This window comes from Bubalus kerabau, chromosome 8, assembly GCF_029407905.1.
Source record: "Bubalus kerabau isolate K-KA32 ecotype Philippines breed swamp buffalo chromosome 8, PCC_UOA_SB_1v2, whole genome shotgun sequence".
In the NCBI taxonomy this organism is placed as follows: domain Eukaryota; kingdom Metazoa; phylum Chordata; class Mammalia; order Artiodactyla; family Bovidae; genus Bubalus; species Bubalus kerabau.
Genome location: NC_073631.1, coordinates 51379780 through 51403751, shown reverse-complemented (window position 1 = coordinate 51403751; position 23972 = coordinate 51379780). Strand labels below are relative to the sequence as shown.

The 23972-nt window shown below is 36.9% G+C and overlaps 1 protein-coding gene across 4 annotated transcripts in view; it reads left to right on the top strand.

Annotated features, from left to right (window-relative positions):
• The window catches only part of COG5 (component of oligomeric golgi complex 5), a 288655-nt gene that overhangs the window by 194769 nt on the left and 69914 nt on the right, over window positions 1-23972 (top strand). For all 4 annotated transcript variants that reach the window (XM_055590250.1, XM_055590249.1, XM_055590251.1 and 1 more), the window contains exon 12: window positions 22383-22587. In XM_055590250.1, the coding sequence (XP_055446225.1) occupies window positions 22383-22587 (205 nt within the window). The remainder of the gene's footprint in view (window positions 1-22382; window positions 22588-23972) is intronic.

The window sequence follows — 23972 nt, the reverse complement described above, 5'->3', positions numbered from 1 at the left end:
TAACCAAATATCATCTAAAAATTTTCTCTCTGTTTGTTTTTGTCATGAAATAACGGCACAGGGTAGTTCTAAACAGTGAAATATACAAACTAGCTAATATCATGGAAGTGCTTTTGTCTAATCTCTGAATGTAAGAGCATTAAATGTATGGAGGCTTTTTAAAAGAATTTTGAGAGTTTGTATGTAGTTAAATTTTTATTCAAAAACATTTACTGAAAGTACTAGTATATATAAGCATTATTTAGTCCCTGGCAGTCCTGGGTGAACAAACCACAGTACCTGCTTCCCTGCTTCTATTTGTCAAGAATTGTGCAGCAAGGTAATGACCACAGAGGTCTTCATTCCTGTGTGGCCAGACAGAACTTATGCAGAGGATTTATTTAGGACTGATTCTCTCCATTTTCTTCTACAAACCACTCTACTCCAAGAATACTGTGTTTTTCTCTGCTTTATATATCTGTTTGGTCATCTTTTTTAATATGTAATTTACATGTATTTACCAACTTTGAGCAGAGGATTCTATGAGTTTTTGACAAGTGTTTACATCCTTATAATTGCCATTACAAGACAGAACATTTCCATCACCCCCAAATGTCCTTCATGTACTCATAGTCAGTTTCTTATTCCTGCCTCTTGGCTCCTGGCAGCTAATGGTAAGTTTTCTGTCAGTATTAGTTAGCTTTTCATAGATTTTTATAAAACTGGAATCATGCAGTATGAGAACTTTTATAGCAATGTATAGTTATTTTAAGATTTATTCATGTTGTTGCATGTTCCAGTAGTCTATTTTTACTTCTGACTAAACTTTCATTGTATAGATATATGCTATTTGTCTATTCCTCAGTTGGAGGATAACTAGGGTATTAAAGTTTGAGGTTATTATGAGTAAAGCTACTATAATCATTTACACACAAATCTTTTGTAGACATATGTCTTCATTCTCTTGGGTAAATACTTGAGTGGAATTTCCTGATCATTTGATACGTATATGTTACCTTTAAATAACTGCTGAACTGCTTCCTAAGATGAATGTATGATTTTTCATCCACATCAACAATGTATGATAATTCCTCTACCTTTTTATCAATCCATGATATTGTTATTTTACTTTTAGCCATTCTTGTGTTTAGTAGATTTTCATTGTGGCTTTAACTTCCACTGGCTTAAAGATAGTGATAACCATATTTTCACATTTATTTTCCATCTGTATATCTTTATTAATCAAGTATTCATAAAAAGTATTGACTTTTTAGCTTTATTTAATTTTTTAGCTTATTGCTTGTCCTTTTCTTCACGCTTCCCTGGTAGCACAGTGATAAAGAATCTGCCTGCAATTTAGGAGACCCAGGTTCAATCCCTGGGTTGGAAAGATCCCTTGGAGGAGGAAATGGCAACCCACTCCAGTGTTCTTGCCTGGAGAATACTTTGGACAGAGTAACCTGGCGGGCTACAGTCCATGGGGTCACAATGAGTTGGTCACAACTGTGACTAACACTTTCACTTTCACTGTCTTCTAATTATTAAGTCTTAAGATAATTTTATATATCTGGGTTCACAGTCCTTTCTCAGATGTTTGTTTTGCAGACACATCTGTCTGTGTTTGCCTTTTCATTTTCTTAATGGTATCTTCCAAATGACAAGTTTTATTTTTGAACCAGTATAACTTATCAATTTTTCTTTTATAACTTTTGGAGGATTGTTTGACCTAAGAAATCTTTGTCTAACCTAAGGCTGTAAGTATTTCCTCCTATATTTTATTGTAGAAGCTTTACTGGATTCCTTTGGAGTTAATTTTTGTGTATGGTATGAGATCATGGTCAAAGTTTATTTCTTTGCATGTGGATCTGAGATGTTATGCTTTGCCTGTTGACTGTCCTGGCACTTTAGTTGAACGTCATGTGGTTATATATGTGTAAGACTGTTTTTGGATCTGCTTTGTTTCATTTTTTTTTAATGCACATCCATGTTTGTATAAATAACGTATGATTTTCAGTTACTAGAAATTATCTTTATTTACTTAGTAATTTTGGTTATTCTAGTTTCTTACTCCATGCATGAAACTAATAGTTTTTCATGAAACCAATTATCATCATGAAATTTTCTTTAATACTTTCACACTGTAAGCCAATTATGTTTAAAGAAATACATTTATTAATACTTACATACCAGTATGGAAACACAAAGATGTAAATTTACCTACAAAATATTAAGAATAATTACAAAATTCATTAAAATCTTGGTTTTCAGAATAAAAGAAGGCTAATGTAAAAGCTCATTTATGGCTATTACAGTATTTCTGCTTTCAAGCATTCACTGAAAATGTACCTTATCACTTTAAAGCCTTTACCGAAATGTTGGAGTTGTTGTAGACTGTATTTTACTTTCTTCGTTTAATGAGTAAATTTAAATTTCATTTATAATGTTTTTTCTCTCAATATGGAAGGAGTGTACCAAAGAAATAGCCTTAGCATTATTGAAAAATTTCAAACCTTTAATCATTACATCTTCCAGTATTGTTTATGATTGGTTTACTTATCGCATTTTTAGTAGAAACTGTATAAGGTAAGCTTCATCTCAAAAATCACACAAATACTAAGAGAGTGTAATTCTGATGCCGAAAACTCAGCCTCTGTACGCTCGTACTGAATCAAATCTCAGAGACAGAATTTTGGGTGAAGTAGAAAAGAATAACATTATTACTTTGTCAGACACAGGGCAACACAGTGGGCTCATACCCTGAAAAACTTAGTGTCCCAACCTGGAGGGATTCGGTGGGGAGTTTTATAGCAGTGGTTCAAGAGCAGGGCTGCTGATAAGGGTCAGGGTATATGCAGGGCCTGGATTCCTTTAATCTGGTGGTCTCAGGTGGTCTCCCCATAAGATATGGTTCTTTTTTTGTTGTTGTTTATTTTCTGGTTGCACTGGGTCTTAACTGTTACACGAAGGGTCTACTCTTTAGGTGTGGTGAGCATATTTAGCTGTCCTGTGACATGTGGAATCTTCCCTGACCAGGAATCAAACACATGTCCCCAGCATTGGCAGGTGGATTCTTTTTTTTTTTTTTCCGGTTTCTCTTTTCATGTGGCAGGTGGATTCTTAACCACTGGACCACCAGGGAAGTCCTAAGCTGAGGTTCCTGAGGTTATCAAATTGTGACCTTTCTGCAATGAAGAATGCTTCATCAAGTTGTTCATCTTCCATTTTTAGGGTGTTTTAGTTCTGCAGAAGAGTTCAAAGATACTGTTACATGTATCCCTTAAAACAGACCGTGCTTCAAATCTGTATGTTTGTTTCTTGCAAGCTCCTCCTTTGTCTCTGCATCTTCTCCCTTCCCTGATTAGCCACTGTTCAGATCTGCCCTCTGGAACTCAGGGAAGGTCAGGGAAGCAAGAGTCTACTCCCTACAAACATAGAATGGGGGACCCAAAGGTTTCCGTGCGTTGGAGCCCCACATGGTTCTGCTCATTTTCAGCTCTAGCGAGTGGGATTGGAATGGAAATGCCCTTGTCTGTAATTCAGTCCTGTGTCATTTCTGGGTCTGGTTGATTGAATTTTCTTCTCATCACTGATATTTTTCTCTACTTTTTTGTATATCTAATAGTTTGTGATTGAGTATCAGACATGAATTTTATCTTGTTTGGTACTAGATACTTTTGTCTTCCAGTCAATATTCTTACTCTCAGATACTGCCAAGTTGCTGAAAAATAATTTTGATCCCTTTGAGTCTTGCTTTTTAGATTTATTGGCAAAACCTGAGCAGTGTTTACTTTGGAGCTAATTATTTTCCACTGCTGAGGCTAGACTTGTATACTCTACCAAATAGTTTTGGTTTTTTAGTTTGGCTTTCGGGAACAGGCACTCTTCCCAGTCTTGCATGAGGAACAGGTATATTCTCTTTAATCGTTATGCTTGTTTTTACCCCCCAAACTCTGGAAGTTTTCTCTCACATATACTGATTAGTGTTTTGCTGAATACTCAGGGTGAAACATTTGCAGATCTTTGCAGTTCTCTTTTTGTGCAGCTCTCTCTGGCATGTTGTCTTGTAAATTCTCGTTGTCTTCCTGATCTTGAGGACCATAGAGGGAGAAAGATTGCTTCCTCTTTCCTGTGCCATAGCCTGGAAACAGCTGCCGGCAATCCACTCATTTGTTTCCTGTTTCTCAAGGATCACATTGTGTTCAGTGTTTTAAAAATCATTATATCATATATTTCACCTTGTTTGTTTTTTGGTTATTTCAGAGAGGAGAGTAATTCTTGTTCATGTTACCGCATCTTACCAGAAGCAGAAGTCTCTCATCTAGCTTTAAAAACAGTTTTTATAAGTGCATTTCAAAATACTGAGTTGGCCGGAAATTTCATTCGGGTTTTTCTTAAGAAGTTATGGAAAAACCCAAACTTTTTTGGCCAGCCCAGTATTATGTAGGGTATGTATGTGTGTGTGTGTGTGTGCGCACTTAATGGTACCATCATCTACTTATCTTTCGTCATCTGCTTTCTTATTTTCTGTAACCATTACAAACCCTTGGCTCTTTCCACATGCCCTCCTTTTTTCCATCTGCTCATTTTGAGTAACTAACCTTTTCTCCTGGGTCAGCAGGACAATTAATGTCATTAAGAAACTCAGAAGTCTGTAACTGCCCTCCAAAGAAAAGCCTGATTTCCTTCCTCTGGGCCTTGAAGAGTAAGATAACTTTTTTCTTCATAGCCACCCATTTACTGATGGATGCCTGATCCTTTGTTTACCCCTTCCTCTCAGCAACATTATTCTTTTTTTTTGATTTTGCGTTTCCACTTTTCTTTTGATCTTTCCCCCTTTGATATAAACCTATTTCAGTTGCTCTAATCTAATTAAAGCTATAGAGTTTCTTTTTAGTTACTGTCTAATCTCTTTTATTCTAACTTCTCAAAGAGTAGTTTACATTTTTTTTTGTCTTCATTTTATTCCATCCATGCAGGAATGATGAACTCTTGCATTCTACTGACATTGCTCTCAATGAAGCAAGCAATGACGTACCTCTTAATTACCAAATCCAGTGGATATGTTTCACTTCTTATCCTATGAAACCTATCTGACTTGTGTATGAGAGGAAATACAATATTTTTAGGCAGAAAACCCCATTAATATTTACATTCAGAGTAGTTGGTTGCTTCTATTAGCATTATTACTGTAATAACTTCCTTTGGGAGAACTCTTAGTGGCTCAGAGGGTAAAGAATCTATCTGCAGTGCAGGAGACCCAGGTTCGATTTATCCGTGGGTTGGGAAGATCCCCTGGAGAAGGGAATGGCTACCCACTCCGGTATTCTTGCCTGAGAAATCCCATGGACAGAGGAGCCTGTTAGAGTACAGTCCCTGGGTTGCAAAAAGTCGGACTCAACTGAGCAACTAACATAACACAAAATAAGTTTAAAAAAGCTTTTTTAAAATAAAAATTTGAGGAAAATATTACAAAATTAAAATAAAGTGAGAAACACCTAAGAAGCTGTTGGGCTGTACCTTGCAGGCCTACAAGGCCTGTGCTTGCTTAGTTTCAAGACTAAAGAGAGAGCTGGAGTCTATTTATATAGCACAAACAGTCCGTGAAATGTAATGTAGTAATTGTGAAAATTATAGACAGGCAATATTAAGAAAATGCAACCATCTGCAGAGTTGAATATTATACACAATGTAACAGATTGTATAAGTAAGATTTTGGCAGAAAATACCTAAAGGAAAAATTTCCTAGTTAGGAACATGTTCTTTCTGATTATAAATGTTCATGCTTAGTAAAAAGAATTTCTACTTGATAAAATAAGATATATCTATGGGTTTGACAATGAATTTACTTTTTTAAAAAGGAAAGGGGCCTGAATTTGTGATTATGAAGATTCAGAGTAGCTTCTGCCAGACATGTGCAGCTTTAATTGTCTATGGCTGATAGTTATTTCCAAGATGATTTCTAAGATTTATGTCTGTTACCTCTCTGTTATAGTTTCCAGATAATAACGGTTGTTAACCAGCCTGTTGGGTTATGGTACACATATTTTCAAGTCTCAGTAGAAACAAGCAAAATAAATATTACATCGAAAAGATGCTAGTGCCCTTTTATAAAAGCTTAAAAAGATTTTTTGAAATATGCTAAAAATGTTCTGGCAAGTAAATCTGTTTTAAAATATTTAAAGCCCTTTGTGCAGTTTTAGTCTCTCAGAAGTCTTAAACAACCGAAGGACTTGAGTCATAGACTTAAGAGAACTACACAATATATATTTCTAGTGCTTTGGAAAATCATATGTGAATTGGAGAGATACTTTAGGAGATATGCACATTTGAAGATTTAGAAAGCTTTCAGGCTTAAAATGTATGCTAAAATGCATTACCTTTACTTTTAAAAAATACAATAATAAATCAGGAGTCCAATCTTGCCAGGAAGTAGAGGGATAAACAAGCTATGCATTTATAAATGCTTTATTTAATGTAGATTAAAAAATGTTAGAATGGTTTCCCAATTTGTCCCACCTGTGCCTACCCCAGTGTGTCCACGGGTCCATTCTCTGTGTCTGCTTCTCTATTCCTGCCCTGCAAGTAGATGTATCTATACTGTTTTTTTCCCCTAGATTCCATATATATGCATTAATATGCAGTGTTTTTCTCTTTCTGACTTCAGTCTGTGGGACAGACTCTAGGTCCATCCACATCACTACAAATGACCCAGTTTCTTTTCATTTTATGACTGAGTAGTATTCCATTGTACGTATGTACCACATCTTCTTTATCCATTCATCTGTTAGTGGACGTTTAGAATGCTTCCATGTCCTGACTATTGTAAATAGTGCTGCAGTGAACATTGAGATACATGTGTCTTTTTGAATTATGGTTTTCTCAGGGTATATGCCCAGTAGTGGGATTGCTGGATCATATGCTAGTTCTAATTTTAGTATTTTAAGGAACCTCCATACTGTTCTCCATACTGGCTGCATCAATTTACAGTTCTACCAACAGTGCGAGAGAGCTCCCTTTTCTCCACACCTTCTCCAACATTTATTGTTTGTAGATTTTTTGACGATGGCCGTTCTTACCAATGTGAGGTGGTACCTCATTGTAGTTTTGATTTGCATTTCTCTAATAATGAGAGATATTGAGCATCTTTTCAGGTGTTTGTTGGCCATCTGTATTTTCTGTGTTTTATTTTTAGCCATTCTGGTGGATGTTGAGTCAAATCACATTGTGCTTTAATTTTTATTTCCTTTGTGATTAATGATATTATTCACTTTTCCATATGTACTTTGGCCATCTGCATATACTCTTTTAAAAATGTTATTTTCTATAGCATTGTCTGTCTTACTGATTTATAGTATTTTATTTACATATTATGAAATATTTTGTTTGTTTCTTTTGTCTCCCTTTGGCTGACAGGTAATTGCTATTTTAATAAGACTGTCTCTAATTCTCCCCTTTACTTAGGCATGCTTCTCCCAAGTTTTTTTAATTTTCTTTTTAAGATTTTTTTTTTGACCATTTTAAAAGTTTTCATTGACTTTGTTACAGTATTGCTTCTGTTTTATGTTTTGGTTTTTTGGCTGTGAGTTATCCAAACCAGGGATGAAACTCCCTCCCCCTGCAGTGGAACGTGAAGTCTTACCCACCAGATTGTGAGGGAAGTCCCTTGTCCCGGGCTTTTAATTGAGAGATTGGAGGTCTTTGTCCCCTCAGCCCTGAAATATTGAAGCTGATTTAGCTCTGTTCTCCAGAGATTTCCAGACAAGCTCTTTAGGCTCCCACCAGAATCTGTTGGATGTCTTCATGGGAAGGAAGACCTGCCTCTCTGTGTTGGTAGGCGTGTTCTCTCATCTTAGGTTTCCTATGATATGTTTCCACAAATATGAAGGATATTTTAATTTCCGTTCTTTGAAGCTTTGGACCTGGTTCCCCAGCTTCCCTTGCAACTACATAACTGAGTGGGTCTTCTATAGGTTACTCAAGTTGAGACTTGTTAAGTTTCAAAATGTTCATTCCAGTCTCATAAATCACCAAAAGCCTTGCCTGTTTTCATCTTCTCCAGCAAAGGTTCTCTGCATGGGGCAAGCTTGACTTTTTAAAAATACGTCTGCCCTCTTTAGTTGTTACCTTGGGAGCACTGGTCTCCTGCCACTCTTCTTCCCCCGTCTCCCTTAGGATACAGTCTCAACGTGATGTTTTATTTGGTTCCTTCCTATCCGCTTAGCAGTATTTTTCTCCCTTCTAATTTTTTTTTTTTTTAAATTTCTGTCCTGGAGTGTTAGTTCTTGAATGAATCACCCTCTTACTTCTCAGTATTTACAAATACTGAAGCACCTGTCTGTAATCATCCTCTTCATCTAGATAATTCAGATTCATCTTTTCAGCCTCAGTTTAGAAATAAAGTGTTCCTTGATTCTTCCCTCTTCATCATTGTACTCAAATATGGGTATGGCATCCTCTCTCTGCTCCCACAAAGCTCTAACATGTTCCCAGTTTTAATCCTTATCTCACTGCATTGTTATGGCTCACCTCCTTCAAGATTGTCCGAATCTCCCACTAGGCTGTAGAGAAACCATCTCTGTGTACCTCTGTTCCATGCTTTATTCCTGTCACTCACATGGCACAGTGCTCAATACAAAATAGACATCCTGTTGAAATGGATTCCTAAAGTGTTACTTTAATAGTAAAGGCTTTATGTATTAGGAAATCTGAGGAAAATGCAAACTGAAAATAGAAATACTTTTCATTAAAAAATAGCACATATAAGGTAAATGAGACCTTAAAATATGAAATACTTTTAGAAAGTAAACAATATGTATATGGGATAAACAAGGATACAAAAGCATGATTATTATAGGATCAGATCAGATCAGTCACTCAGTCGTGTCCGACTCTTTGCGACCCCATGAATCTCAGCACGCCAGGCCTCCCTGTCCATCACCAACTCCCGGAGTTCACTGAGACTCGCGTCCATCGAGTCAGTGATGCCATCCAGCCATCTCATCCTCTGTCGTCCGCTTCTCCTCTTGCCCCCAATCCCTCCCAGCATCAGAGTCTTTTCCAATGAGTCAACTCTTCGCGTGAGGTGGCCAAAGTACTGGAGTTTCAGCTTTAGCATCATTCCTTCCAAAGAAATCCCAGGGCTGATCTCCTTCAGAATGGACTGGTTGGATCTCCTTGCAGTCCAAGGGACTCTCAAGAGTCTTCTCCAACACCACCGTTCAAAAGCATCAATTCTTCGGTGCTCAGCCTTCTTCACAGTCCAACTCTCACATCCATACATGACCACTGGAAAAGGAAAAACCATAGCCTTGACTAGACGAACCTTTGTTGGCAAAGTAATGTCTCTGCTTTTGAATATGCTGTCTAGGTTGGTCATAACTTTCCTTCCAAGGAGTAAGCGTCTTTTAATTTCATGGCTGCAGTCACCATCTGTAGTGATTTTGGAGCCCAGAAAAATAAAGTCTGACACTGTTTCCACTGTTTCCCCAGCTATTTCCCATGAAGTGATGGGACCAGATGCCATGATCTTCGTTTTCTGAATGTTGAGCTTTAAGCCAACTTTTTCACTCTCCACTTTCACTTTCATCAAGAGGCTTTTGAGTTCCTCTTCACTTTCTGCCATAAGGGTGGTGTCATCTGCATATCTGAGGTTATTGATATTTCTTCTGGCAATCTTGATTCCAGCTTGTGTTTCTTCCAGTCCAGCATTTCTCATGATGTACTCTGCATATAAGTTAAATAAACAGGGTGACAATATACAGCCTTGACATACTCCTTTTTCTATTTGGAACCAGTCTGTTGTTCCATGTCCAGTTCTAACTGTCGCTTCCTGACCTGCATACAAATTTCTCAAGAGGCAGATCAGGTGGTCTGGTATTCCCATCTCTTTCAGAATTTTCCACAGTTTATTGTGATCCACACAGTCAAAGGCTTTGGCATAGTCAATAAAGCAGAAATAGATGTTTTTCTGGAACTCTCTTGCTTTTTCCATGATCCAGGATAGTAGGATATAAAATAATTTTTACTTTTTTCCTTATGCCTTCATTTATTTGATATTTTAAAGTACTTTATATCATTAGTTATAAACTATGAAACAGTTTTCATTGAGGTAAAACAAGCCTAGGCTACTTAATTAAGTCTTCCATTAAAATTTGTTGAATGGATAAATGTGATCCTGTAGTTAAGAAAATGAGTAAAGTGCTCAGGGTTGAAGAGTAGATTGAGATAAAAAAGAGTTCAGAGGAGAAAATCCCTACTTTACCTCACGTAGCAAGGTAAATCTCAAGAAGACCAAAGAATTATATGTAAAATATAAAGCTATTCAAATGCTAAAAGAAACACAAGTGAGCAAGCTAGGTGTAGGGAAAACTTCTCTGATTTAATTTCTAGAAGCAATGATGAGAAGATTGATAATTTGACTGTGTTAAAAAATTTACATGGCCAAAAACTCTTAAGCAAAATAAAATAACAAATGAGAAAAATATAACTTACCTCAATGAAAAAGGGTTAGTATAAAAAAAACTTCTAAAATAAGAAGAAAAAAGATCAAGAACCCTACCAAAATAGTATAAATGTATCTTGTTTGTAAAAGATTCTCAGTGTCACTATATATAGAAAAATGCAAAGTAAAAGTGTACAGAAACATCATTTTTCATGTATCAAATTGTTCAGTTGCTCAGTCGTGTCCTACTCTTTGTGACCTAATCAAATTAGCCATAAGTAAAAAGAAATTTGGTGACACACTCTTCTGGCAAGCCTGTAGGGAAATAGTCACTCTCACACATTATTCATTAGCATCCAAACCTTATAAGAATTTCTAACAAAATTATCTAACAAAATAGATAAGGACCTAACAAAATTATATAAGCAGTTGCTTGGTGTCCCTTGTGGCTTAGCTGGTAAAGAATCTACCTGCAATGCGGGAGACCTGGGTTCAGTCCCTGAGTTGGGATGGTCCCTTGGAGAAGGGAAAGGCTACCCACTCCAGTATTCTGGCCTGGAGAATTCCATGGACTGTATAGTCCATGGGGTCACAGAGTCGGACATGACTGAGTGACTTTCACTTTCACTTTTTCTTTTTTGTATTCAGCAGTTCTACTTCAAAGGGTCTATTCCATAAATGTACTATCAAAAATATGAAGAGATATATTCACAGGGCTGTTCATTGCATCATTATTTGGAAAAAACTGGAAACAGCCCAAATGTTTATCACTAGGGGGGTAGTTTAACTATGGTGCATCCTAGAATGAAACGCCATGCAGCTATAAAAAGGAATGAGAAGCAAAAAAGGAATGAGGAATATCTTTATATACTACTATGACGCAATCTCCAAATTATATTGTTAAGTTTAAAAATATAAGAAAAACATGTCTACAGTGTGCTAATAAGAAAGGCAGTGGTATAAATAAATATACATTTTTGCTTATATTTTAGAAACAGAAGACTAAACCTTAAAATCCAGAACAAAATGGTTACCAATAGAGGGGGAGTGTGTGAAGAATACGTTGGAGAGGCCAGGGATGAAAGCTAGACTCCTCTGAATATACAATATATTTGTGTAATGTATATATATATATACACAATATATATTCTTTTCCAGATTCTTTTCCATTATAGGTTATTACAAGAGATTGAATATAATTCCTTGTGCTATATAGTAATAGTAGGTCCTTGTTTATCTGTTTGACTACTTTTAAACAGAGTAATTTGTTTTTTATAGCCCTACTAGGATATACTTATAGGATAATAAGAACTTTCCCCCAAACAGAGTAACTCTTCTAAACAATCATGTTATTCTTAGTAGTGTTATTGTTATACTCAGACTGCTGTTTGTGCCATATAGTGTGAAAGTCACTCAGTTGTGTCTGACTCTTTGTGACCCCATGGACTATACAGTCCATGGAATTCTCCAGGCCAGAATACTGGAGTGGGTAGCCTTTCCCTTCTCCAGGGGATCTTTCCAACCCAGGGATCGAACCCAGGTCTCCCACATTGCAGGCAGATTCTTTACCAGCTAAGCCACAAGGGAAGTCCAAGAATACTGGAGTGGGTAGCCTATCCCTTTTCCAGCGGATCTTCCCGACCCAGGAATCAAACCGGGGGTTGCTGCATTGCATGTGGATTCTTTACCAACTGAGCTATGAGGGGTGTGGTGTAAATAAATGTACTGGTATCAGACTGAATCTGGATTTTGAGCATGTGTGAAACAAGATATAAAAATGGGTGAGATCAACTGATTTTTTTTTCTTTAAAAATATATAATTTGATCTGCAAACATTTCATAGCTCTGCCCACTTGTAAAGACCTGAAAATAGTGACCGTTTCATTGGTCCTGAACCTCTCTAAAACCAATGCTGTGGATTTAAACTTTGATTTCTCATTGAAAGAAATCCCAGTTCTTTGAAGAAATGGTTAATTTGCAGTTAGGGGTAAGAAATGTGCAGGATAATTTTCTAACCCTGTATACTAGAAAGAAAGAAAGATATGAAGACCAAGACTGTTAGGATTGAATTAGTAGGACCCAGGAAGCAATTTGAATAGATATCTACAAGAGAAGGAATAAATTTAGCGTCAATAAGAAGATAGTCAAAGGTGATTAAGTCCATCAAATCCATGGGCTCGTAATGATGTAAGTAAAGAAATACTGATTACCCTTGGAAATACTATGGAAATCTACTCCTTGCTTTGAAAAGTGGTGAATAAAGGGGGAAAAACATTTTTAATCCTTCCTACAAATGATAAATTAGAGAAGTTGAATAATTGATGGCAGAAGTTTTATTTGTAAAAATATCACTTGTAATAAGTGTACAAAGAATGTTACATATATTCAAAGAACATTCAAAGAATGTTATCTTCATCTTGAAATCTCTTAGTAGAACTGGGCAATGATTGTTAATGGACTGTCCATATAAAAAAGGCAAACAATATACAAATTAATGGTAGAGAATCTGCCTGCCAATGCAAGAGACGCAAGAGATGCAGGTTCAGTCCTTGGGTTGGATAGATCCCCTATAGAAGGGAATGGCAGCCCATTCCGGTATTCTTGCCTGGAAAATCCCATAGACAGAGGAGCCTGGCATGCCACAGTCCATGGGGTCGCAAAGAGTCAGACACAACTGAGTACACATCATATTGCCATACAAGTTCATATGATACATATGTAGTAGGCTCACCAGAAATTATAGACTGTGGAAACAGATCAAATTTCTTAAATGCTGCAGTGGTTTTCAACTTAGTTGCATGTTAAAATCACTTAAAGAGTATTTAAAAATCTCACAGCCTATACTGCAATTGCATTAATGTCTCTGAGTTGAGACCCAAGCATCAGGACTCTTTTTTAGGCTTCCAGAGTTGTTTCAGTATGCAGCCAAGGTTGAAATGTATGGTTTTAGATCCAGCTGATAATTTACAGGAAATACAGGGATCCAAGGGTGCAATAAGCAAAATAAGACTGGGAAGCTCTAGAGGATAAATGACCCAATTTCTTAAATAAAGAATTAAAAGGAATAAAAAAGAGAGGAACTATAAATGGGGCTTGATGATATACCAAATAACTATAATATATGGACTATTTATGGGTCCTAAATAAACAAGCTAAAAAAAAGACACAAGTCAGTTGTACAGATACTGTCACTGATTGTTAATTTTGTAAAGTTTGATAAGAGAACTATGGTTACTTTTTAAAAATAGTCTTTACTATCAGAGATACATGTTGAAGTATTTATGGATGAAATAATATGATGTTGTCATTTGCTCCAAAATAACTGGCAGCAGTCAAGGAAAATTGGCTAGGGTTATGATAGATAAAACATCATCAAGCTGGTAAATGGTGATAACCCCAGACACACAGTCTATCCCTTTCCTTCCCTGCTCCCCCTTGGCACCTGCAAGTCTGTCGTCTATGTCTGTGAATCTGTTTCTGTTCTGTAGATAGGTTCATTTGATACTGTGACTTTTACCAAAATAGTTTCAGTGGCATTGTGGCAGTTGGAAGTTGGGTTACAGCCTGGAAGAGGCAAGGAGATGTATGCAGACTATGATTATAAGCAGTGACAGGACAGTGGCTACTCATTAACTGTTGGAAGGTCAAGAGCAAGTGTTTGCCATATTATTTGTATTTTTTGATTTTTTATACAATGAAAGTATGTTCAGTCTTTTTATAAAGAATTAATTGGAGGCTGAAAGTACAGGAGAGAGTAGTAGAGGAGGAGCTGAAATAGAATGAGATTAAGTGTGGAAGTTGAATAATTGATCATGTATAGAATGGACACTTGTTCCTATGAAGAAAGTTAAAGACAAGCATTTATAGGGGAATAGAGGAGAAGGTAATGGCAACCCACTCCAGTACTCTTGCCTGGAAAATCCCATGGACGGAGGAGCCTGGTAGGCTGCAGTCCATGGGGTCACTAAGAGTCACACATGACTGAATAACTTCACTTTCACTTTTCACTTTCATGCATTGGAGAAGGAAATGGCAACCCACTCCAGTGTTCTTGCCTGGAGAATCCCAGGGACGGGGGAGCCTGGTGGGCTGCCGTCTATGGGGTCGCACAGAGTCGGACATGACTGAAGCGACTTAGCAGCAGCAGCAGCAGCAGAGGGTAAGAAGTTGAAGGTGACCTTTATTTTTGTTGCAACATTTATTGTGAGATAATGAGAGTGGTCATCTTCATATCATAAATGGATTCAAAGTTAATTAAGAGTTTGGAGAAGAACGTGTATGCTCTGTATTCCTGTTAAAAGGGAAGGGTATGGTGTAGAATACATACCCAGTTGGTATTGGATACCATACTTTGTATTGCTGTTATTATGAAAAAACAAAACCTAAAAAATCTCTTAGGTGCCATATCTGGATATTTTCAGACAGTTATTGCATCTTAATTATGTGTGTGTGTAGTGTAGTTTGTGCAAGTGGCTAATATTAGATTGTGTGTGCTTTTTTAAAACTCAGTTTCTTCATTCAAAGCTTAATGTTTTAGGCTTTGGTCAGATTTTCCATCTAAAGCTTCCATTTTAATATCTGTTTATCTTAAATAGGGTTTCTCTGAGCTTTAAAAAGGTCTGTTTTCTATTCTGATTTTAGTTTTATTAAATCATAACTTTAAAATTAAATCAAAAGCCATATTAATCCTCAATAAAATACATTTATAATTAGTTTTAGGTCATATAAACATTGATTGCTTTTAATATATAACTTGGACCATACATTTCTGGAACTTAGAAGGAAAAGTTCTTTTTATGAGTAATGGGAAAATTCATTACCTTGGGTGCAATTGACTTACCATTATTTTATTGTGGAACTATTTCTGTAGTGTATTTGGTCTATTTTTCAACAATACTGTAAACGGTTTTTTATATGAAACTATTAAATACGAAGGAATAATATAGTCTGTGTTGGTCGCTCAGTCGACTAACTAACCATGGGGTCCATGCAACCCCATGGATTGTAGCCAACAGGATCCTCTGTCCATGGAAATCTTCAGGCAAGAATACTGGAGTGGGTTTTTATTCCCTTCTCCAGGAGATCTTCCTAACCCAGAAGTCGAACCCAGGTCTCCCACATTGAGGCAGCTTCTTTACTGCCTGAGCCACCAGGTCTATAATGTATCAGTATTTGAAAAATAGGTCTTTGTCAGACTGCTGGGTGGCCCTCAGCATTTGACTTTTTATCATTTTTATTGATGTGAATGAAGTATCATTCATTTTATCGGGGCAGATAGATTCAAAGATTGCTCCCATTGATCCCTCCCTCCTGATATTTATACGCTTGTGTTATCTTTTCCCCCTGAATACAGGTACAACTTGTTTGTAATCTATAGACCATGCAAAGAAGAGGTCCCTTGTATGATTAGGTAACATAAGAGCGTAATTTCCATTTCACTAGCAAGCACTCTCTGTTGCCTTCTTGGATTACAAGCTTTGATAAAATAAGCAGTCATATTGGAGTGGTCCACTTTGTATGGTTGACCCCTTGCCAACAGCAAACTAGGAACTGAGACCCTCAATCAAGTTCAGTTCATCAGGAACTGAATCCTGACAACAGCCACATGAGCTTGGAATCTTCTCCCCGAGTTAAGCCTTCTGATGAGACTCCAGCCATGGCTGACAGCTTGATTGGAGTCTTAGGAGAGACCCTGAAGCAGAGGACCCGGCATGTCTGACTCATAGAAACTGTGAGATAATAAATGTATGTTTTTTAAAATAAGCAGCTACATTTGTGGCAGTTTATTGTGTAGCAATATATATCTAATGCAATTATGAAACAGAAAATACTTTCCAAGACATACCAAACCCTCCTTTACTTTCATAGTACTAGATGATTTAGATGCAAGACAGGTTTTGGGAACTGAGCCTATTAGGAAAGGAATGAACTAGAAATGAGTAGCAATGTACTTAAAAAGGAGGGACTTAACATAGCTATGGAGGCTTACTCTCTCAGGCCAAGAGCATGGCAGGTTGTTAAAATAGGAGCAGCAGCCTCTGCTGGGATTGTCTACCTCACATCTTTTGCATTTGCTATTTCCTCCATCTGAATCACTCTTTCCCCAGGCATCCAAATGGGTCATATCCTTACTTCACTCAGAGAGGCCCTCCCTGTCGTCAGTAAATAAAATGCTACTGCCTATCCCCAGATTACTATGATGGTGTGGTCAGCCACCCAGAGTCAGACATTCTGGAGTATGAAGTCAAGTGGGCCTTAGGAAGCACTGCTGTTAATAAAGCTAGTGGATGTGATGGAATTCCAATAGAGCTATTCAGAACCGAAAGGATGATGCCATCAAGGTGTTGCATTCAATATGTCAGCAAATCTGGAAGACCCATCAGTGGTCATAGGACTTGAAAAGGTCAATCCTCATCCCAGTTCCTAAGAAGGGTAGTACTAAAGAATGTGCTAACCATTGGACAGTTGTATTCATCTCCATGATAGTGGGGTCAAGCTTAAAATCTTGCTGCTAGGCATCAGATTTATGTGAGCCAAGAACTTCCAGATGTCCAAGTTGGGTTTAGAAAAGGCAGAAGAACCATAGATCAAATTGCCAACATTCGCTTGATCATAGAGAAAGCAAGGGAATTCCAGAAAAACATTTACTTCTGTTTCATCGACTACAGAGGCTAAAGCCTTTGACTGTGCGGATCATAACAAACTGTGGAAAGTTCTTAAAGAGATGGGAATACCAGACCAATACCTGTCTCCTGAGAAACCTGTATGTGGGTCAAGAAGCAACAGTTAGAACCCTGTATGGAACAACTGACTGGTTCAAGATTGAGAAAGGAGTACGACAGGGCTGTCCGCTGTCACCCTGTTTGTTTAATCTGTACGTGAGCACATCATGAAAAATGCCAAGCTGAATGAGTTACAAGCTAGAATCAGAATAGGCAGGAGAAACATCAACAACCTCAGATACACAGATGGTACCACTCTAATGGCAGAAAGTGAAGAGGAACTAAAGAGCCTCTTGTTGAGGGTGAAAGAGGAGAGTAAAAGAGCCGGCTTAAAACTAAATATTAAACAAAACTAAGATCATGCCATCCGGCCCCATTCAGTTCAGTTCAGTCGCTCAGTCGTGTCTGACTCTTTGCGACCCCATGAATTGCAGCACACCAGGCCTCCCTGTCCATCACCTACTCCCGGAGTTCACTCAAACTCATGTCCATCGAGTCGGTGATGCCATCCAGCCATCTCATCCTCTGTCATCCCCTTTTCCTCCTGCTCCCAATCCCTCCCAGCATCAGAGTCTTTTCCAATGAGTCAACTCTTCGCCTGAGGTGGCCAAAGTACTGGAGTTTCAGCTTTAGCATCATTCCTTCCAAAGGACACCCAGGGCTGATCTCCTTCAGAATGGACTGGTTGGATCTCCTTGCAGTCCAAGGGACTCTCAAGAGTCTTCTCCAACACCACAGTTCAAAAGCATCAATTCTTTGGCACTCAGCTTTCTTCACAGTTCAACTCTCACATCCATCCGGCCCCATTACTGCATGGCAAATAGAAGGGAAAAAGATGAAAGTAGTGAAAGATTTCCTTTTCTTGGGCTCCAAAATCACTGCGGACAGTGACTGCAGCCATGAAATCAGAAGACTGTTGCTTCATAGCAAGAAAGTGATGACAGACCTAGACAGTGTGTTGAAAAGCAGAGACGTTACTCTGCTGACAGAGATCCATATAGTCAAGGCTATGGTCTTCCCAGTGTCACGTACAGTTATGGAAGATGTACCATGAAGAAGGCAGAATGCCAAAAAATAGATGCCTTCAAACTGTGATGCTGGAGAAGACTCCTAAGAGTCCCTTGGACAGAAAGGAGATCAAACCAGTCAGGGGAAGTCAATCCTGAATACTTGTTGGAAGGACTGATGCTGAAGCTGAAGCTCCAGTATTTTGATAATCTGATGTAAACAGCCGACTCATTGGAAAAGTCCCTGATGCTGGGAAAGATTGAGGGCAGAAGGAAAAGGGGGCATCAGAGGGTGAGATGCCTGGATGGCATCACTAATGCAGTGGACATGAACTTGGGCAAACTTGGGGAGATGGTGAAGGACAGGAAGGCCTGGCACATTGCAGCCCATGGGGTTGCAAACAGTCGGACATGACTGGGCTACTGAACAACAACATCACTATTCTCTAATCTTGATATTATGTTACATACTAATTTGTTTAGTGTCTTTCTCCTTCATTGGAGCATAAACTCCTCATGGGCAGGAACTTTGCTTTTTTTGTTCACTGCTGCGTATGCACCATTTACAACAGCATTTGTCATATAGTAAATGATCAGCAAATACTTGTTGAGTCAATTAGTCCACCTTCCAGATTTCACACTGACCAGGATTTGGTTGTCTGGAGGCTGATGGGAGTTTTCAGGAGTGATGCCCTTTCTTGGTCAGGACTCCAGTCAATGGCTGAGAGATGAGGTGTTGAGTCTTCACACAGGGAGATGTGCTGGCAGAGTCAGACAAACAGGCTGAGATTAAGCACGGCTACTCAAGACTAAGGCCAGATCTGTGAGAGCTGCAGCTCTGGGATAAACTAGGGGGTCTAGGAAGAGTGAGGTAATGAAGTCTAGGCTGTTAGAATCTAGGGAAAAGATTTAATTCCATACCTAGGTCCTTCTTCATCCTTTTTTCAGTTTGTTCATTCAGTAATTCAATGCCTGGTGTTATTGTAGGTAAAGGAAATACAGAGACAAATCAAATAGTATCCCTGTCTCATTAAACTTGCATTCTGAAGAGGGAGCACAGACAGTCAACACAAACTAATAAATAATTTCTTACAGTGTTCATTGCTATGAAGAAATCTTCATAAAACAAGCTACTGAAATAAAGATGAATTTCCTCTCCATGTTAGTGTCTATGTTGGAGTCACTAGTTATTGCTCAAAAAGAATTGAGCAATATTGCTCAATTGCTCATATGAAGGCATAATCTGAGTAATGGATTACTTAGTAACTGGGAATTAGTAATCTGTCATTTTCTATCTGTAAATGATTTGTTAGATTATTAAGATATGCAGTTAAGTTCTATAGACATTGCAGTTAAGTTCTATAGACATTTATCAAATAAGTAATTGATTGTAATCAAGTTTATAGGTAATTGATGTGAACATTTTAAACCTACTTATAAAAGAAAGTAAAGTAGAATTTAACTTCAGGAATTACCACACAATATTTATTTGTAAACTTTAAATGTATTTGATTTAAGTAACTTAGAATCAATGAGTCAGTCACGTTTACTGAGATGATATAGTCACAGTTTGGCTTTCTGAAACTCTGAACAGTGGATTGTTCTGCATAGATAAGATTTCTGTGAAAGTGAGCATGTTGTCCATTGAAAAGCAAAACTTAATTTATTCTATCATTAAGAGATACTTACTTTATTTCTACTATGTCAAGCGCTGTATTGAGTACCAAATATGCATTGAAGAAAATGAGTCTTGTCCTTGTTCTCATCAAGTTTATAGTCAAGTACGGGAAACATACATTACATAAATAAAATTGGAAATTGTGGTAAATGGGAAGGGAAAAAGCAGATTCCTATAATGAAAGGAATATGATTTAGCTTTGAGAAGCTCAAGAACTGTGAAAGATCTGAGATATTTACCCTACTTAGAAAGGGTAGCCTGCCAAAGTGCTCTGGATATTGTCAGAAGACATAAGACTCCTGGGTCAGAGCAGAAGGACTTTATTACTCAGCATACCAAGCTGCGTGAGCATTGGCATCTTTGTTTTTTGGCTCCCCACACCTCCATGTCTCACAGGGAGACGCAGTTCAGTGGTAAGTATGCTGTGAGTTTGTCTCTCTCAAGCTGGGAGAATCTGCCACTTTTGCTGTAAGCAGTAAGCAAGCCTGCTCTTTGTGTGCTGAAGAAGTTACTTCATCTTTCAAGGCTACTTGCTACAGATGCAAACTTTGCTACAGATAAATGGCCTGGATAAAGAGCAATTAGGGCCTCTCATTGTTGACATACCCTGCAAGAATATGTGGGAACACTCAGGGCCATAGTGAATGGCTTCTTCATTGGGGAGGAGGGATTTCAAAGAAGTCCTCACTGAGATTTTTTTAAACAGTTTTTTATTAGAGTATAATTGGTATACAATAACCTGAACATAATTAATGTGCACAGTTTTGTTAAGTTTTGACATACATGCACACCCATGAAAGCATCACAGCAGTGAAGATCAGTGAATATACTTGTCATCAGAGAAAGTTTCCATGTACCCCTTTATAATTCCTCTCCCTGCCATCTCCTTTCTCCTTCCCCAGGCAAATTCTTGACAAGCTTTTTGTCACTTTGAGCTAGTTTACTTTTCCTGGAACTATGTACAGATTGAATGATACAGCATGTATTATGGATTCTTACTTGCCTTTCATGGAGCAGGATTGTATTTAGAATCATCCATATTGTAATGTGTACTTCTGTGTAGTGTTCCGTTGTTCAAGTATACTACAGTTTGTACGTGCATTCACCTGTGGATGGACAATTTGGGTTGTTTCCAGTTTTTGGCTATTACAAATCAAGGTGCTTTGAGTGTTCATATATAAATCTTTATATGGACATATACTTTTATTTCTGTTGAATAAACATGTAGAAGAGGAATGGTTTGACCATATGGTAGGTATATCTTTAACAGTTTAAGAAAATGCCAGACTTTTTTGCAAAATGATCAGTTTTTCTTTTCTACCAACAGTATATAAGAGTTTTAGTATTTCTGTATTCACCAACATTTGGTTTTTGTTTTAGCTAGTCTAACAGGTATATAGTCATATTTCATTATGATTTTTAAAATTTGACTTCAAAAGCAAAGTCAACAAAAGGAAAAATAAACAAGTGGGACTATATCAAACAAAAAACCTCTATACAACAAAGGAAACCATCAACAAAATAAGAGGACAAACCCACTAAATGGGAAAAAATATTTGAAAATTACATACCTGATAAGGGGTTAATATCCAAAGTATATATAGAACTCATACAACTCAGTAGCAAAAAACCAAAGTATCCAGTAAAACAAAATGGACAGGTTCTAAGTAGACATTTTTCTATAGACAACATATAGAAGGGCAACAGTACATGAAAAGATGCTTAGCATAACTAATCATCAGCAAAATGCAGATAAAAAACACAGATATTATCTCACACCTGTTAGAATGACTACTATTAAAAAGAAAAGAAATAATAAGTGCTGATGAGGTTGTAGTGAAAATGGAACCATTGTACCTTCTTAGTGGGAATATAATTAACTGATGCAGTCACTATGAAGAACAGTACGGAGGTTTCTCAGAAAATTAAATATAGAACTGATCTAGCAATTCTTCTTTTGGATTTTTATCCAGGGTCATTTAAATATATCTTTCTGTTATGATTTCTTATCTAAAACTATTTGGATTTTTCATACTTTGTCTGATTTGAAACCTTTCAAATTTATTCAGATGATTTCATGGCATTAACAATTGTCATTTTTGGTAAATATTTCATGTGTACTTGAAAACAATGGCTACTTTGCTGTTTTGGATGAAGTATTCTATAAATGTCAATTTAAGTAAGTCATGGGTGGTGGTCGGGTATTTTTTATGCTTCCTGATTTTCTATGTATTTTATCAGTTTTTGAAAGAAAAAATTGAAAATCTTCAACTTTTTTCATCAATGTGTTTGTTTCCTTATAGATTAAGTTTCAAAAACCAAAGGAACTTTGTGGCCAACCCAATATATGGTCCATATATCAAATGCAGTAAATAGTCTGGGAGGAAAATTACTGCTACTGGTATTATTTTGAAAAGCCTTATTAAAACACACCTTTGTTTTGTCCTGTGGTATAGGCTATTTGTAGCACGGTTTTCATATACAAAAGAAACTTTATTTGCTACATTTTATTGTTTTATCATTTATCTAATCCATTTTATTGTTTTGCTTGGCAGCTTCTATGTTTTTGAAACAGGCATTTGAAGGCGAATACCCAAAATTATTGCGGCTTTATAATGACTTATGGAAGCGTCTTCAACAATACAGCCAAAATATTCAAGGAAATTTTAATGCAAGTGGAACTGCAGACCTCTATGCTGACTTACAACACATGGAAGATGATACACAAGATGTATTCATACCGAAAAAGCCAGATTATGAGTATGTTTGTGTAATCAAATCTGTTTGTTGGCACGTTAAGGATTTTGTCCTTTATTTTTATTACAAGTTAGAAATTGGGGAAATGTTAATCTTTCTGAATATTTGTAATTATTATTAATTTTTTTACCTTAAAAGATTTCACAACACTTTTAACTTAAGGAGTCAAACTTTTATCCTTAGTTGAGCAGCCTGATTCCGACTGAGAATTTGTCTTAAAGGATATCACCAAGTAAGGTGAATAGAAGCTAAGAGATGAGCATGTGTAGTCACTGTCCTTCAATTGATACTATAATACACTTGTAATTGTATAGCATCATTATTGATGGGCCAGTGGCATAAATGTGATACAAAAGGAACTGGTATGTTCAGGAACTATAGTGGAAACAAATCTTATGCTGGGATAGGTTCTAGTCTGGTGGGCAAAAGCTAAGTACTGTTGAAATTAAACCTGAAAGTCTCTTAGATGAGTCATGAGTATAGTATATGTAGTGATATTTATAAGCCACATTGGAAAACAATGTACCAACTCAATAAGTTTAAACCTGCCAGCTTTCCTCCTAAATTGAAAAGAAGTACTGTTTTCATATTTCTCTGTAAGTACCAAATCAATTGATTGGTTTGCACACTTCCTTTAAACACTTGAATCATTTATTGTGATGTGATTGACTCAAGTAACAACAGATTCTTATCACCTACCTTGTAAGAAAAATGATAGATTTATGAGTGCTTTTTTAATGTTTGTTTCAACTTTATTTTTTCCTGAATACTTACAGTTGAATTGTAGCCACTTTAGTAAGAAGTTCTGACTGGTAAAATACAGATTATATAAGTTTTGATTGGTAGAGTAAGTGCATAAGAGTAGGCTGAAGTGACAGAAGGGACTTTGTTCTCTTCAGTTACTCTTTCACATTAAACATGAAGTAAACCCGAACATGATTTTTGGCCAGTCCAGTATATTAAGGTTTTTTTTTTTTAAGTATATGAAATAAAATATGTAGTATCATTCTATTTCTGGCTTAGTTTTATTTTCAAATTCATATGCTTGTACTGAAAAGCCCTGGAAACATACATAGCAAAAAGTAGTAATGCTTTATCTCCAATAGGTAGAGTTTTTATTTTGTATTCCTGCTTTTATTTAAAATGAGCATATGTTACTCATGGGGGTAGGGGAAAGACAGTAAATTCAATGTAGAGAAAAAAATCGGAATAAAAAAACCTTTTATTTTGACTAGTGGGATATCATTGTCACGTTTTGGAGACTAACTTCAGTAAAGTAGCTGATGTGGAAGAAGAGTTGTGACCTGTACCCTAAGAAACCAAAAAATAATGAGAATAGTAAGGAACAATTGTATTATGTTTTACATATTCTTTTGAGGAGTGAGGCA